Here is a 14072-nt window from a genome sequence, read left to right as displayed (position 1 = left end):
AACACCTCCTTCAACCCCGCCACCTTCCCGGAGAGCTGGAAACACGCGGAACTCAGCGCCCTCCTGAAGAAACCAACGGCGGACCCCACCGACCTGAAGAACTACCGTCCCATCTCGCTCCTCCCTTTCCCGGCCAAAGTCATCGAGAAGACCGTCAACAGTCAACTGGCCGCCTTCCTCGAGACGAACGGATCCCTCGACCACTCGCAGTCCGGCTTCCGTGCCAACCACAGCACCGAGACCGCCCTCATCGCAGCCACAGATGACATCAGATCCCTGCTCGACAACGGGGAAACAGCGGCCCTCATCCTCCTGGACCTCTCCGCAGCCTTCGACACGGTCTGCCACCGCACCCTGGTGCAGCGTCTCGACAACATCGGAATCCAAGAGAAGGCACTGGAATGGATCATCTCGTTCCTCACCGGAAGAACCCAGAGGGTCTGCCTGCCCCCGTTCAGATCCAAGGCCACCGAAGTCATCTGCGGCGTACCACAAGGATCATCACTCAGCCCCACCCTCTTCAATGTCTACATGAGCCCCCTCGCAGCCATCGCACGCCAACACAACCGCAACATCATCACCTACGCCGACGACACCCAGCTGATCCTCTCCCTCACAAACGACCCAGCCACCGCCAGAACCAACCTACACGAAGGGATGAAAGACGTCGCCGAATGGATGAAGATCAGCCGCCTGAAACTGAACTCAGACAAGACGGAAGTCCTCATCCTGGGATCATCACCCTCCGCCTGGGACGACTCCTGGTGGCCCCCTGCCCTGGGCACCGCTCCCAAGCAAACGGACCACGCACGCAACCTGGGCTTCATCTTGGACTCCTCCCTCTCGATGACCAGACAAGTCAACGCCGTCTCGTCGTCATGTTTCAACACCCTGCGAATTCTTCGAAAGATCTTCCGTTGGATCCCCACCGAAACCAGGAAGACGGTCACCCAGGCACTCGTCACCAGCCGTCTGGACTACGGGAACACCCTCTACGCCGGAACCACAGCCAAACTTCAGAAAAGGCTCCAACGAATCCAGAATGCCTCCGCACGACTCATCCTGGACATCCCCCGACACAGCCACATCTCCGGACACCTGAGAGACCTGCACTGGCTTCCCGTCAGCAAGAGGATCACGTTCAGACTCCTCACCCACGCGCACAAGGCTCTCCACGACCTGGGCCCCAGGTACCTCAACAACTGCCTGACCATCTACACTCCCACCCGCCAGCTACGCTCCACCAGCCTCGCCCTCGCCGCCGTCCCACGCATCCGCAGAGCCACCACCGGAGGAAGATCCTTTCCCTACCTGGCAGCCAAGACTTGGAACTCCCTCCCCACCCACCTCCGACTGACCGAGGACCACCTTTCCTTCAGGAAGCAACTCAAGACCTGGCTCTTCGAGCAGTAGCAGACCCCCCCCCCCCCCCCCCCCCCCCAAGCGCCTTGAGACCCCTCCGGGTGAGTAGCGCGCTATACAAATGCTATGATTGATTGATTTATTCTGTGTTTCTCATTAGGTGTAGTATCAGGAAATACTGCCTCTATCTAAGTAATTTTTTGAGCTAACCAGAACGGAATTCGTTCCCGTTTTGCGGGTAATTTGCCAATGACTGATTGTATAGTCTGTGGTGTAATTTTATTTGTGTTCCCCTGGTGAGGGGTGTGCTGTGGAATTTGTATTGCTGGTTGGACTGTTAAAGTCCGCATGACATATTGGACCAATTGTCTATGTATTTTAATTAATTATTTTAGCTGAACTAAAAGTTCTCCACTTGACATGTTTTCAATGTCAGGATGTGGTGTATAGCTGGCTAGAACTGGCCATGTGGCTCCTGGTCTACCTAGTGGACCGAGCCTGGTGAAGTGATTTTGATATTTTAGGGCGCCTTTAAACCAGAGCTGGTGCTCTTGGTATGTTATCGGAATTTCAATGTCCTCGAAGGGGACGTATTCCTCTGGAGATTCATCTATTTTGTAGTAGTGAAACTCGCGTGTCACAGCATGTGCTGCTGGAAAGTGTATCCAGGAATATAATACCTCTGTCTGCCGATATTCATGGGCCTCTACCACAAATATGACTGTATCACCTCTTGGTGATACTCCATTTTTTATAAGTTTCATAGTTACAGTTTTTCTTATATTGACCGGGATGATTATAGCATCCGGGTCATTCTGTTGGAGAGTTGTGTCATCTAACAGTTGAGCTGCCAAAGCATCTCTTTCGTCTTCACTTCCCGTCATTTTTGGCTGACAGAAAGTTTTCAGAGCAAGTTTCGAGGAAACAAAGATTAGGTGCACAATATTTTGGAACACTGCATCCTTCAACGTTGACTAAACCAAAAACTAATACATAGGATTCTCATCCTACTAAGTTCTGGCGGATATTAGCCTTTTACCCACTCCAGACGTCTATTGAAGTATTTACGGGAAAAGAGGTCTGTGTGAAAAGCACGACTGAGTTACTCTAGTATCTAGCGTTAGATTATCGCCTTACCAAACGTTGGACGCCATGTAGTGTAGTTACTATATTCCCAATAGGCTCTGCGCATTGGAATAACAAACTATAGTTTAGACGTAGGACTAAGGTCGACTAGGTCTCTACTGAATATGTTAGACTTAATTATGAATGCCAGCTAGCTCAGAGGTCACTACAAACTTTCTTGAGTGAACAGGAAGGAGTTAACTTTCCTGAATAGACAAGAAGGGATTAGTTTCTGACAACCGCAAAAACATGACAACTTTGCTCCCTCCAGAATAAGGAGTATATCTCTAGAGTCGCGGAAACAATAGACAGCTATTTCACTCAGACAATCGTGCATGCTTAGTTTCACCAGGAGTGCAGAGAAATAGAGAGACGGGCGTTTTCAATAAAAGTGGTTATTTATTGAGCACTCGTCTTTCTCATGCAAGAGAAGTGAATTGCCACAATTGCAATACTTGTCATAAAGTAAAGTGCGTACAGTAAAAGGAGTATTATGAAATAATACTGTAAAAGCATTTATATGGTTTCTAAGCCATAAGATACTTAAAACGGATAAAATACATACAATGATAAAAAGTTGACTAAACGTACTCAACTGGTGTTTCTAAAATACGCCTACCCCGGTGTACCTAACCTAAGCCTAGTACGTGGGAAGGAGTGAGCGAGATATAGTTTTAGTTAAGATAGTTTTTGCCAAGAATCTGAATCAAGAATTCTCTAAGGGTCTAATCAGTTCCGTACCTTGGTTATAGAATGAAGGAGCTCTTGTATCTCTTTCTCAGGACTCGATCTCCCAGCAACCCGCAAGGGTGACTGGAAACACTGGAGCTGGATTTCTCGGTAAGAGAAAAGACAGCGTTTCTCTCAGTGCGTCAATGGGAGGGTCGGCTTCCTTCGGCACTCGTTAGAGCTTTTGCGTCAGGTAAGTAGATAGCCGATCTGCTCCAAACCACCGTGTGTCTGCTAAGGCAGATGCTGGTATATTTATACCACGTAAGGTTGGACATAAGACGTCACTAAGAACTTGCAGTTCTTTCAGGACTCCAGGAGTTCTTGGACAAATCAAAACAGAAGCAGGGGGAATTCCCGGGCTGCTGGAGGCTTGGTTTGTTTTAAGAACACGGTGTACTTTCTAGGAGTCTATGGGAGCAGCCTTGCCGTATTTGGACTGCATTGGCTATGACTAAATATGGATATGATTCATATGCCTTTATAGGGATATGATTTGTTATAACCACATAAGGGCATAAATCGGGAATATTTAAATAGGGTCCTAGATACGTTCACAACAAATCTAATTACATTTTCAGTAGGGAACATCAAATCAAAGCGTTACTTGTAGATTAGATTACCCTAAAATATCAAATTTAATTGCACTTTATATTATGCTGCTAAAATTGTTTACAATCAACTGCACTCTATTACAATCTGCTGTTACCTGTTTTTCAGGGGACTACCCCAGAAGATCAAATTTAACTGCACTTCATATTATGCTGCTAAATTGTACATAACCAATTGCACTTTATTGTAATCTGCTGCTATTTGTTTTTCGAACCCCTGAAAGTGCTCAACACTATCATGTTGCCATTCGCCCGTTTTTAATCTTTTTTTCAATGATATTGTTATTTTGTACAAAACATTTTCTTTTTAACATATCTTCATAATTGAAGTCCTTGCAACCCGATAATCTCCTTTTTATCTATCTATATTGTATTTTTAACAAAAATTGTATGTTGCTGGTATTTTTGACCTGTGCTTTCATGGCTATTTTATATCCGAATAAAGATTATTGGATTGAATTGAAAGTTGCTCACCATATATTTGCTGTGAAGATGTTTGATTCCAATGTATTGCAGTAGGAGCAATAAGTTAAATCTTACAAACACCCACTTGGATAAGTGATTTGGTCAAAGAAAAGACCATATGCAATAAGAAGGAGAAAAGGTTAATGATCCTTGGCAACAGAAATTCTGCCAATTTATTTCGCAACTTTCCAAATGTCCAAGTTCTCAAAGGAGAGGCTGATGCCGACGAAGTTTAACTGCTAAGTAGCAAGGCACTTACACTGAGAGATTGTGGCGAGGGTTGTGGCATCTTTACTTTATTCATGGACAGTAGTCTCTTTCTCTTGGAGCAGCTGCTACCTCTAGAACAGAATGACAGAGCATCTGAGGGTGTCCCTGATCCTTTGCTGACACCCACACTCTGAGTGCTCCAGGACTCTTGTTTGTACCCAGAGGGACCTGCATGAAATCACACCATTGTCTTACTGAGGATTACCTGGGCCCCGGATTCTGGACAGTACTATTCCACACAGATGAGTCACTTGGGGCTGATCTTTGGGACTCGAGAGTTCAGGTTCATAATTTGGCCCCCTAAAGGACCCAATGGCAACAGACCCTAAATCCTGGGAGGGTTCTTCCCTCCCACCACCTTACCCAGCCTTCCTAAACAGAGTGCCAAGATTGAGATGCGCAGTATAGTTGATGGGATTCCCACCATCTGGAGAACTAATCACAAATATGGCACTAACCCTTGTGCCTACCCTGGCTACTTATGCTACCTGTGTTTGAGGGTCTGGCAAATTGAGCAATCAAGCCAGTGCAGAATTAGCTAAAATCACCTAATTGTTTGACTGACCCTTGGTCTCGGATCACCGCCCAAGCTTTCTCATCCTTCTGTGAACATAAGACAGAAGACTAGGGAAGAGACTTGCTAAGTTAGGGTTATTATTTTGTGGGTAGTTGGGGGGGCGGGGGGATATGGACCTTCCCAGGGAAACAATCGCCTATCTCACTAGAAAACTTGGATTATGGGGAGAGACTAAGGTTCAATCTTGCACGCCCATAAGAGGAATTTAGGGTTCCTCCTCTTGGGGATACTGTCCACGAAGGCGTGCACACCAAGGGTTGTCCAAATACACAGATATTGGAACCATCTGACAGGCAATCTAGGCCTCCCAAAGCCCCCAGGAGACTAAAATCGGAGTTATGGACGCAGGTGCGACTCTCCTCCTTCAAGACCTTTGGAATGTCGCAAAGAGAGTATTGGAAACCGAGGTTCGGGTCTCTATCTTAGAAGAAGCCAGTTGAGATATTGTTGCTAAAACGTATATATACCCAGATCTCAATCCGGTCTATGGGTTATGCTCCTGTTGTTCTCTACAATACAGGTGATGGCACCAAGGAAGGGTGATTTAAGTTCACTGGGGTGAGAAGTGAACTAGATCAGAGTTGGTGATTCTTGATTGCTATTTCCTATTACTCATTTCTCATATTTTAGTGAGAGATGGGTCACCTCCGAACATTAGGCAACACTGGCATTATTCAGCTCTTCTAGCTTGAGAGTGGCAAGTTGTTTTACTATAATCGGAAAATGTGACGAGAGAAAGGCGGCTAGCGAGGATTTCTCACACAAGAGAAGTTTCACACACCAAGGACAAAGGGGGAAGCAAGTTGCACTGTACTAAAAACTGAAAAATCAGAGATACGCATAAAATTATTGTCACCCATTACTTTGTTGGCTAAAACAGATAAATGTTTGTCCATTTTATTCATCACAAGGACAGCTGAACATGTCCTGCAGCCACTGCAAGACCTCTTGTGGTCTGAAGTGAGAGAAGCATTTTATTTTAAAAACAGTCAAAAGCAAAATGGTGCATTTGATGCTCGCTCAACATTTTGTAAGCTTGGGAATCCAATGAACTTAACATTCGGGTACTCAAGGTATCACACAACATTAATAGAATTAGACCGTAACAAAGCACAAGCGCAGCATAACTCTTTCACAGATAATTAGCATAAACAGGATACACTACATTTTGAAATAACTTTTAATGTAATACCCAAGGATGCATAACAAGGTTACAAAAAATACAATTAACTCATTTGGATATTTTTAAGTCAGGTGCTGTAATGTAGTGACTTCAAGCCCGACAATAAGTAGCTTGGGGCTAAGCTTGAGGTCTATAATGTCACTGTAATAATTTAATTCAGTGTGCGCACTTCTTCATCGAAACAACCTACGATACTTACCACAATGTTATTTGGGTCCATAGATTCAACAGCATCCAAAAACTTGAACTGCACCTGCTGGTACTCTCTACTGTGCTCAAATGTGAAGGACTGCACTCCCCTTGTGCTCTCTATTAGCCGCATTGTGATACCTAGGGAATTAAAAAAATATATGTTAATGAAACAAAGTTAACACTACTGTGTGCCAGGCAGTTGTACAAATTGCCCACATATTTTAGGAATTTGCTTTCATACCTCTTTACATCAGAGCGTAGTACAAGGGGATAATTCCATGGGTAGACTCACTTGTCCTATCCCTTGAAATAGCCTACAAAACACTCCTATCTATGAGCTATGAGAATTTGAGCATATGTTCTAGCTGACAACTTTGAAAAAGTAACATTAACACAGCTGTATGTCAGATCACTTAAGATTGTTTTCAATTATCAATATCTGCATTAACAGCATTAGTGGCATGGCTGAAAATGTCTTCACAAATGCTTTTAAACAAATGTTGCGGATAAGTTTGACTGCAAATAGGTTCTCTAGGGATGCATGTCACAATGTTACCTTGATGAACAGCCTCAACCTCAGTTCCCTGCCACCAACCTAAAGCGATCACAAAAAAGTGCGAATAGATAAAGGGTGAGTAGTAGAGTTGGCTAGCAACAGGAGAAAGCATTGAGACTGAAACTACTAAAGATTACTTAAAGATAACATAATCGGACTTTTAAGTGTTGGCCTCTTTCCAAATCCATACGTGCAAGAGTCCTACATAATCATAATAGGTGTTTGTGAAACATAATAACTGCCACCCAGGCTTTAATTAAAGAAATTTGTGAGCATTTCATGCCAAACGAGATCATTACGTCACAATGAGTACTCCAAGGAGAAAGTATAAAGCATAATATATATATATATATATATATGTATATACACATATATACACACTTATACATGTATTTTATTTATTTATCTGAAAGGTTTTATATAGCGCTGGCTAAACCCGGGGTTATCACAGCGCTTTACATGAACGGAGGCAAACGGAGAAGACAGTTGTACAGGATAACAAATTAAGCAAGCGAATACATCACAGTATAAAAATAAGCGTGGCGAGGATTAGAGTAACAAGCATTTGCAATGCAATAGGTCTCGCATTATTAAAGTTAGAGCTATTGGCATTGTAAATGGCAATGCCTTTTATTTATGTTTTTGCTTTTAAAACCTAAATAAAAGGCATTGTCATTTACAATGCTAATAGCTTAAACTCTCGCAAAAGTGAGACCTATTGCATTGCAAATGCTTGTTTAAAGGACGCCCCAGACACTTCTTCCCCAACCTACCAACCTTCAGCGATAGGACAAAACTGCAAGCTTATCTTAGCAAGTCCATACCTGAATACAGCGTGCTTCGAAGCCTCAAGCTATTCACCCAAGACGACGTTAATCACATCTTAGATCTTTTTGTTTACTGTTTGGTGTGGCCTTCTGCCTCCATTAGAGTGCAATGAGGACCAATTTTAAATCAGAAGTCAACTTGTGAGTGGCCCAAGACTGGGGGCAATCACTGATAAAAACATCTGAAAATGAATGCTACTGAAACACAGTTGTTTTGTGATGTTTTTTTTCCATGTTTTAGTTACTTTTGTCTGCCCTTTGTTTGTCTACCATGTGCATGCCTAATGTGCAAACCATAAAAAGGTCATACCTATTGGTTTGCCATTATTTTATTTAAAACTAGATTACTATGGGAGAATTGGTTATAATATTATTGGAATGGGCATTGGTCAAGGTATGTAATGTTAATCGTTTAATAAACTACATTATTACCTGTACAGGTGTCATGGCGCTAGGTAATGCCAATCTCAGGAGAGAGCAGTGATAACCAACTAACCCTTATAGAGCCAGGTTTTTAATGCCTTTTTGAAGGCTAATAAATCATGTGTAGCTCACACGGAAAAATGAAGCGTATTCACTCATCGAGTCCCCCGCCCTTACCGAGAAGGATACACCCCCCCAAGACTTCACGTCTACATTTTGGGATGATCATAAGGTTTGCATCAGAGGATCAGAGCCAACGAAGTCAGATTACCCCATTTACATATGAATTGGGATGAATTACAGGTAGAAAAGGAGTTCTCCACTTATCAAAGTGAGGCAATGTTATCCATTTTACGAAGCAAAATCTTACCTCCCACCTCCTCTGCACATACATTGTTCTCTCTTCTCATATGCTCACCTCTTCTGCTCATCAGTAGTGGTTAGTGTTCTTTGAAAGTGGTGAAGCATAATGCTTGCTGCGATTTCCATTGATTGAGCAGAGCCACTGAGCCTTACGTCTTCTAGGAGTCCTCGGGCAAAGGGTGCCTTCGCACCCCCACCCCTGCGAAAAATTTGAAAACACTGGGACAAACAGTGCTTCAAAGCAGCTTTCTCCTAATAAAACGTGCTAAAAGCTCATTCGATCTCTAAGGCTACTCATGATGTAACCCAGTACTTTCAGGGTGTCCCCATGCTTTTTGTTGTTTTTTTTTTTTAAGAATTTGCCGTTGGTTCACCCCATGTTTCAGGAATTCTCCCCAGACTGCCAGGGCCACAATTTTGTAATGGCAGCCGCAATATGTAATGCGCGCCTAAGACCACCTACTGTGCTCTCCAGAACACCAACTTCGAGTAGGAAGGCAAGAAAGTTAGCCTTCCGGCGGAAAAACACGGCTGTCTTGTGCATTATTTTACTTATGTCTGGCATGTTTTGAAAACAAGAGAGGGAGAGGCTTCCTGTTTGACGTCTCACGAAATAAAAACAATAAAACGAGTCATACGGGAGCCAATAGGAGCGCTGGAGGGCGGGGTTAAACTCTAAGCACGCATGCTGCTGAGTTTCAGCGATCGTACCAGGCGTGATGCGGGGAGTGGGGCGGGGGGGCCCGTGACACCCAACCACCGTGTGGGGAGGGGGGGGGGGCGGCAGCGGCAGCGTGTGTATGTGTGCGCGCGCCTGTGTGTGTGTGTGTGTGCGTGCATGCAGAGGGGTGGGGGTTGGCTGTGTCTGTGTGTGCGTGAAATCGGGGGCTGGGAGTTCGTCTGCGCAAGCGCAGCTCAGACGCGCGCTCCCGCGGTCAAAACTGAGACTGCAAAAGCGCGCGTCTGAGTCGTGTCCCACATTCCCAAAAACGGATCACAATAGTTGTCGAAGCACTGCAATCAATGCTTACGCATTGAATGCAGGTCGTGCTTCGACCTAAAAGCACTGCAATCAATGCTTACGCATTGAATGCAGGTCGTGCTTCGACCTAAAAAACGTGCAGTTACTAATCATTGTAGAGGAATGTGCGATTAATAAATACAGGGGTATTGCCGGAAATGAACATAAACATAATATACATGGGGGGTAGAAGTCAGTGTCTGGGAAGGGAGTGATGATATGAGCAATGGGTGGGTGAAAAGCGGGTGAGGAAAGAAACTGACAAAAACCGAAGCAGGGGGAAGAAGAAAGTTCGGTCCAAGTGGAGATTAAGGACCCCAGTATAAGTTGAGAAGGTGATGTTTAAGGTCTTTTTTAAAGTTGAGGTAGGTGGGGTTACAGCGCAGATCCAGTGGGAGGGAATTCCAGAAGCTCGGGGCATTCCCGGAGAAGAAGCGAGATTGGGTGCATTTCTTTTTTAGAAGTGGGGGGGCGAGGAGGAGCGAATTGGAGCTTTTCATCAGTTTGGTGCAGCTCGTCTTTTTGAGTTTGTTTGTTATGTATAGCAGGTTTTGTTGGTGAAGGGCTTTGTGCGTAATACATGCGGTCTTGTAGAAGCATCCTCCTTCAATAGGGAGCCATTTAAGGGCTTTCAGGGCTGGGGAGATGTGGTCAAATCGTTTACAATCCATGATGAGTCAGGCCGCCAGGTTGAGAACAGCTCTAAGTGGGGCAAGGTGAACTTTGGGGGTTCCTGAGAGGATAGCGTTGCCATAGATTAATCTAGAAAGGACTAAAGATTGAACAACTGATTTAGTCATCAGATGGAATGAAGGGTTTGATTTTCTTAAGGTGACGGAGAGTGCAGAGTGCTCCTTTAGCCGAGTTTTTTTATGTGGTCTTCAAGGTCCAGGTTTTTATCAAGCGTGAAACCTAGGGATTTCGCCGAATCAGATAGTGAGTGCATTAAGGTCAGTGATCCAGCTTTGGATAGACAGCCGATTATTTTTAGGTGAGAAGAGAATAATTTCAGTTTTTTTAGGGTTCAGTTTAAGATGATTGGAGTAGAACCAGGATTGGATCTTATGCAGGGTATTGTTTAAGTGCATAATATCAGAGTGTGATTTAATGTTGTAATAGATTTGGGTGTCGTTGGCATAAAGGTGATAGTTGATTCCCACTTGTTTCAGAATGAGAGTGAGGGGTTCCATAAAGAGGTTGAAGAGGGAGGGGGAAAGGATAGAGCCTTGGGATACGCCCCAGGAGACAGTCGTCGGTTTAGAGAGGTAGGGTTTGATTTTAATTTGTTGTGTTCCGTTTTGGAGGAAAGAAGTGAACCATTTGAGGACCACACCATTAAGGCCAAAGCGAGATTGAAGCGAATTAATTAAGGAGGCATGATTGACTGTATCAAATGCCGCCAAGAGGTGGAGGAGAATCAGAAGGCAAGCTTCGCCATTGTCAAGGGATTTGTGGATGTCGTCAACAATGTTCAGCATTGCGAATTCTGTGCTGCAGCCTTTCCTGAAACCACACTGAAGGGAGTCAAGTAGGTTGGAATTACTTATGTGATTGTCCATTTGGAGCAAAGCACATTTTTCCAGGGCTTTAGCCAGAAGTGGGAAGTTAGAGATTGGTCAGAGATTGTTAGGATTGTTGGGGTCAGCAGTGAGGGTTTTAGGAATGGGCGTGATTTGTCCCAGTTGGAGGGAGTCAGGAACACATCCAGAGGCGAGGGAGCTATTAATAATTTTGGTCCATGGGCGATGATATGGTTAAGGTTGTGAGCTAGGGACGAAGGGAGAGGGTCTTTGGAGTGTGAAGATGGTTTAAGTTTGGCTATATTACAGACTTCGAGCTCGGTCATGGGGCGGAAATTGTGCCAGGAGGCGTAATTTTTCAGTTGTAGGTTAGGAGGTATAGAAGCGGGTGAGGATGGACTGGGTAGGAGGTTGGAAGAATGAGGTGGAAGGGATGTGTAGAAGGCAGCGTCGTAGGCAAATTGGGGGTTGGGCGGGTACTGGATTTGATGGAAGGATTGGTCAATTTTGGCAATTGTTTCCGAGAAGAAGCTGGCAATTTCCTCTCGTGATTGACGACTTCATCTCCAGGGGGGCAGAAGATGTTTTTTCCTAACAATGTGAAAAAGTTCTCTAGAACGGTTTTTGGCCCGATCAAGTTGAGCACGGAAAAAGGCTGCCTTTTTGTTAAAAATGTTTTTTTCATAGGTGGATCTAGCAGTTCTGAGGAGGGCAAGGTGAGAGGGAGAAGGTTGTTGTCTCCATGTTCTTTCTGCCAGTCTAAGCTGACGTCTTTTGTTATTCAGTTCGAGATTGAACCATGGTTTGGATTGGATTTTTCTTTGTTGTTTAACTTTAAGGGGGGCAAGTGGGTCTAGGACCTCACTTAAGGTCTTATTGAAATGGTTAGTGAGCTCGGGAGCATTTTGGGAGTGTGGGGTGAGATGAAGTTGAGCTTGTAGTTAATACACAAGTACACCTGGTGGGATTTGTTTAAGATTTCTGATCCATTTCGTAGGTTTGTTATTTATTGTAGTGGAGGAAGGGCTCTGGTAGCTATCTGAAACAGAATCAGGCGATGATCAGACCATTCAATAGGGATGATATTGGTAAAGGAAGCCAAATCAGTGTTGGAGATGATCGCATCGAGTGTGGCCCCTTTGATGTGGGTAGGCTTGTGGCATAATTGCTTGAGGTCGTTCAGCTCAAGAAGGTGGATGAGGCGTATGACCGTGGGATCAGTTACATTATTCCAGTGGATGTTGAAACATCCTAAAAAGATATTTTTTTGCGTTTGAAAGGGATGAGTGAGTGAGAAGATCGGAAAATTCATCAGCGAAAAGAGGTTCACCCGGAGGGTGGTAGATGTTATGAAATCTAATCGGGGCGGAGCCCTTGACCGTGAGTTCAACGCTAAGGTATTCGATAGTTAGGCGATCCCTGTTCTGTAAAAGGGAGAGTTGAAAATCAGACTTGTGGATTTTTGCAAGTCCACCTCCTTTTCTGTCTGGTCTGTCTAAGAACGCATTTTGATTTTCTGAACTTGAGCTTTACATCAGATGGAGAGATCCCAGACAGAAATATGAATTTCAGAACTTCACCAAAGGATTCTGAGGTTCTTCGTAGTGGACCAGACTCTAGAGAGTGGAGAATAGGAGAAAGCGGGTCCTTTTAAGTGCACGGAAAACACCTGCCCTCTTCTGCTCCACTGTTCTTTAACAGCATTGCCCCCAACAGTTGAGTGGATGTTAAGTAGGGAAGCCAGTTCCTCTTTTGTGTGTTTGATTTATATCACCACTGACAGAAGACTACTAACTCCACTGCACCTTCCTGTTTACAATGGGAAACAAAGACTATGGCTGGACCATTCTGGAAAGAATATGTATACGTCAGGAACTGCCTGAAACCAGACCCCAAGGCTGGACTTGTGAAATACTCATTGTTTCTGCAAAAGTGGTTTAAGTACAGGGAAGAAACCATGAGCCAGAGTGCCAAGATTTCTCAATCATAATTTGCGGTTTCATACTAGTGGGAACAGGAAAACTCTTCTGCACACCAGGACTGGAGCAGCTGACAGCCAACTCTCCTATGCCAGGTTGGTGGAATGATGACCTCAATGTCATGGGCCTGATTGTAGGAAGGAATGTACTGAGACTACAGAGGAGGGGTGCTGGAGGTGCCCTTGCATGAATATGATATTACCAAGAAGAGGAGCAAAGTGAAGGGCTGAGGCAGAAGTAGCACACAGCCTGTGGCAAGCCAAGGGAAGATCTGAAGTAATAGGCCGTTTGACAAGGCCTTAAGACCTGCGTATCCAGAAGTTGAAGTGCTCACAAAGATCACAAATGTATCCTTCAGTCTCCCTGTAAAGAGACAAAGTACCTGTGACTGTGTGGCACCGGAAAAAACGAGATCTCAGTTTAGCAGACGCATCAACTTAAGCCAAAGCGCCAAGAGAAAGTTAGCCACATACCACAACTGCTGTTTTCAGTAATCTCTGCTGAATCACCGCAGCGGCCGGGGGTGAGCACTTCACATTGTTTGGGTAGCAGGTTTGTGTTGAGCCCAGAAGAGTAACGAAAAACAAAGATCCATTTGACCCCCGAGTGGCTTTACGGATAATGGCGTTCATCTCCCCAGCACATGCACCCTCCCACCTCTTCATCCAAAGCGCATGACTGCACACTAGACAAGAGGCTGGAGACACCACATGCATTAGCCATGCTTGGGCAGAGTCTGCACGACTGTTCCTGGTGGTCTTTGCAGGGCCACACACCACTAGGGGCAGTCCCGCCCTTAACCTCAGCCGGCAAAAGAAGTCCAACCCACTAAAAGGTGAACAATCACAGTGCAGTGCAATAGCATGACA

At 44.8% G+C, this 14072-nt stretch overlaps 1 protein-coding gene across 1 annotated transcript in view; it reads right to left on the bottom strand.

The window, feature by feature from the left end:
* Positions 1-14072, bottom strand: part of TCF25 (TCF25 ribosome quality control complex subunit) — a 458474-nt gene that overhangs the window by 327307 nt on the left and 117095 nt on the right. Inside the window, exon 7 of the mRNA XM_078671033.1 lies at positions 6522-6652. Coding sequence (XP_078527159.1) covers positions 6522-6652 — 131 coding nt within the window. The remainder of the gene's footprint in view (positions 1-6521; positions 6653-14072) is intronic.

Source organism: Lissotriton helveticus, chromosome 12 (assembly GCF_964261635.1).
Source record: "Lissotriton helveticus chromosome 12, aLisHel1.1, whole genome shotgun sequence".
NCBI lineage: Eukaryota > Metazoa > Chordata > Amphibia > Caudata > Salamandridae > Lissotriton > Lissotriton helveticus.
The sequence above is the reverse complement of the archived record's forward strand: the minus strand, read 5'-3'. Positions and strand labels throughout refer to the sequence as shown.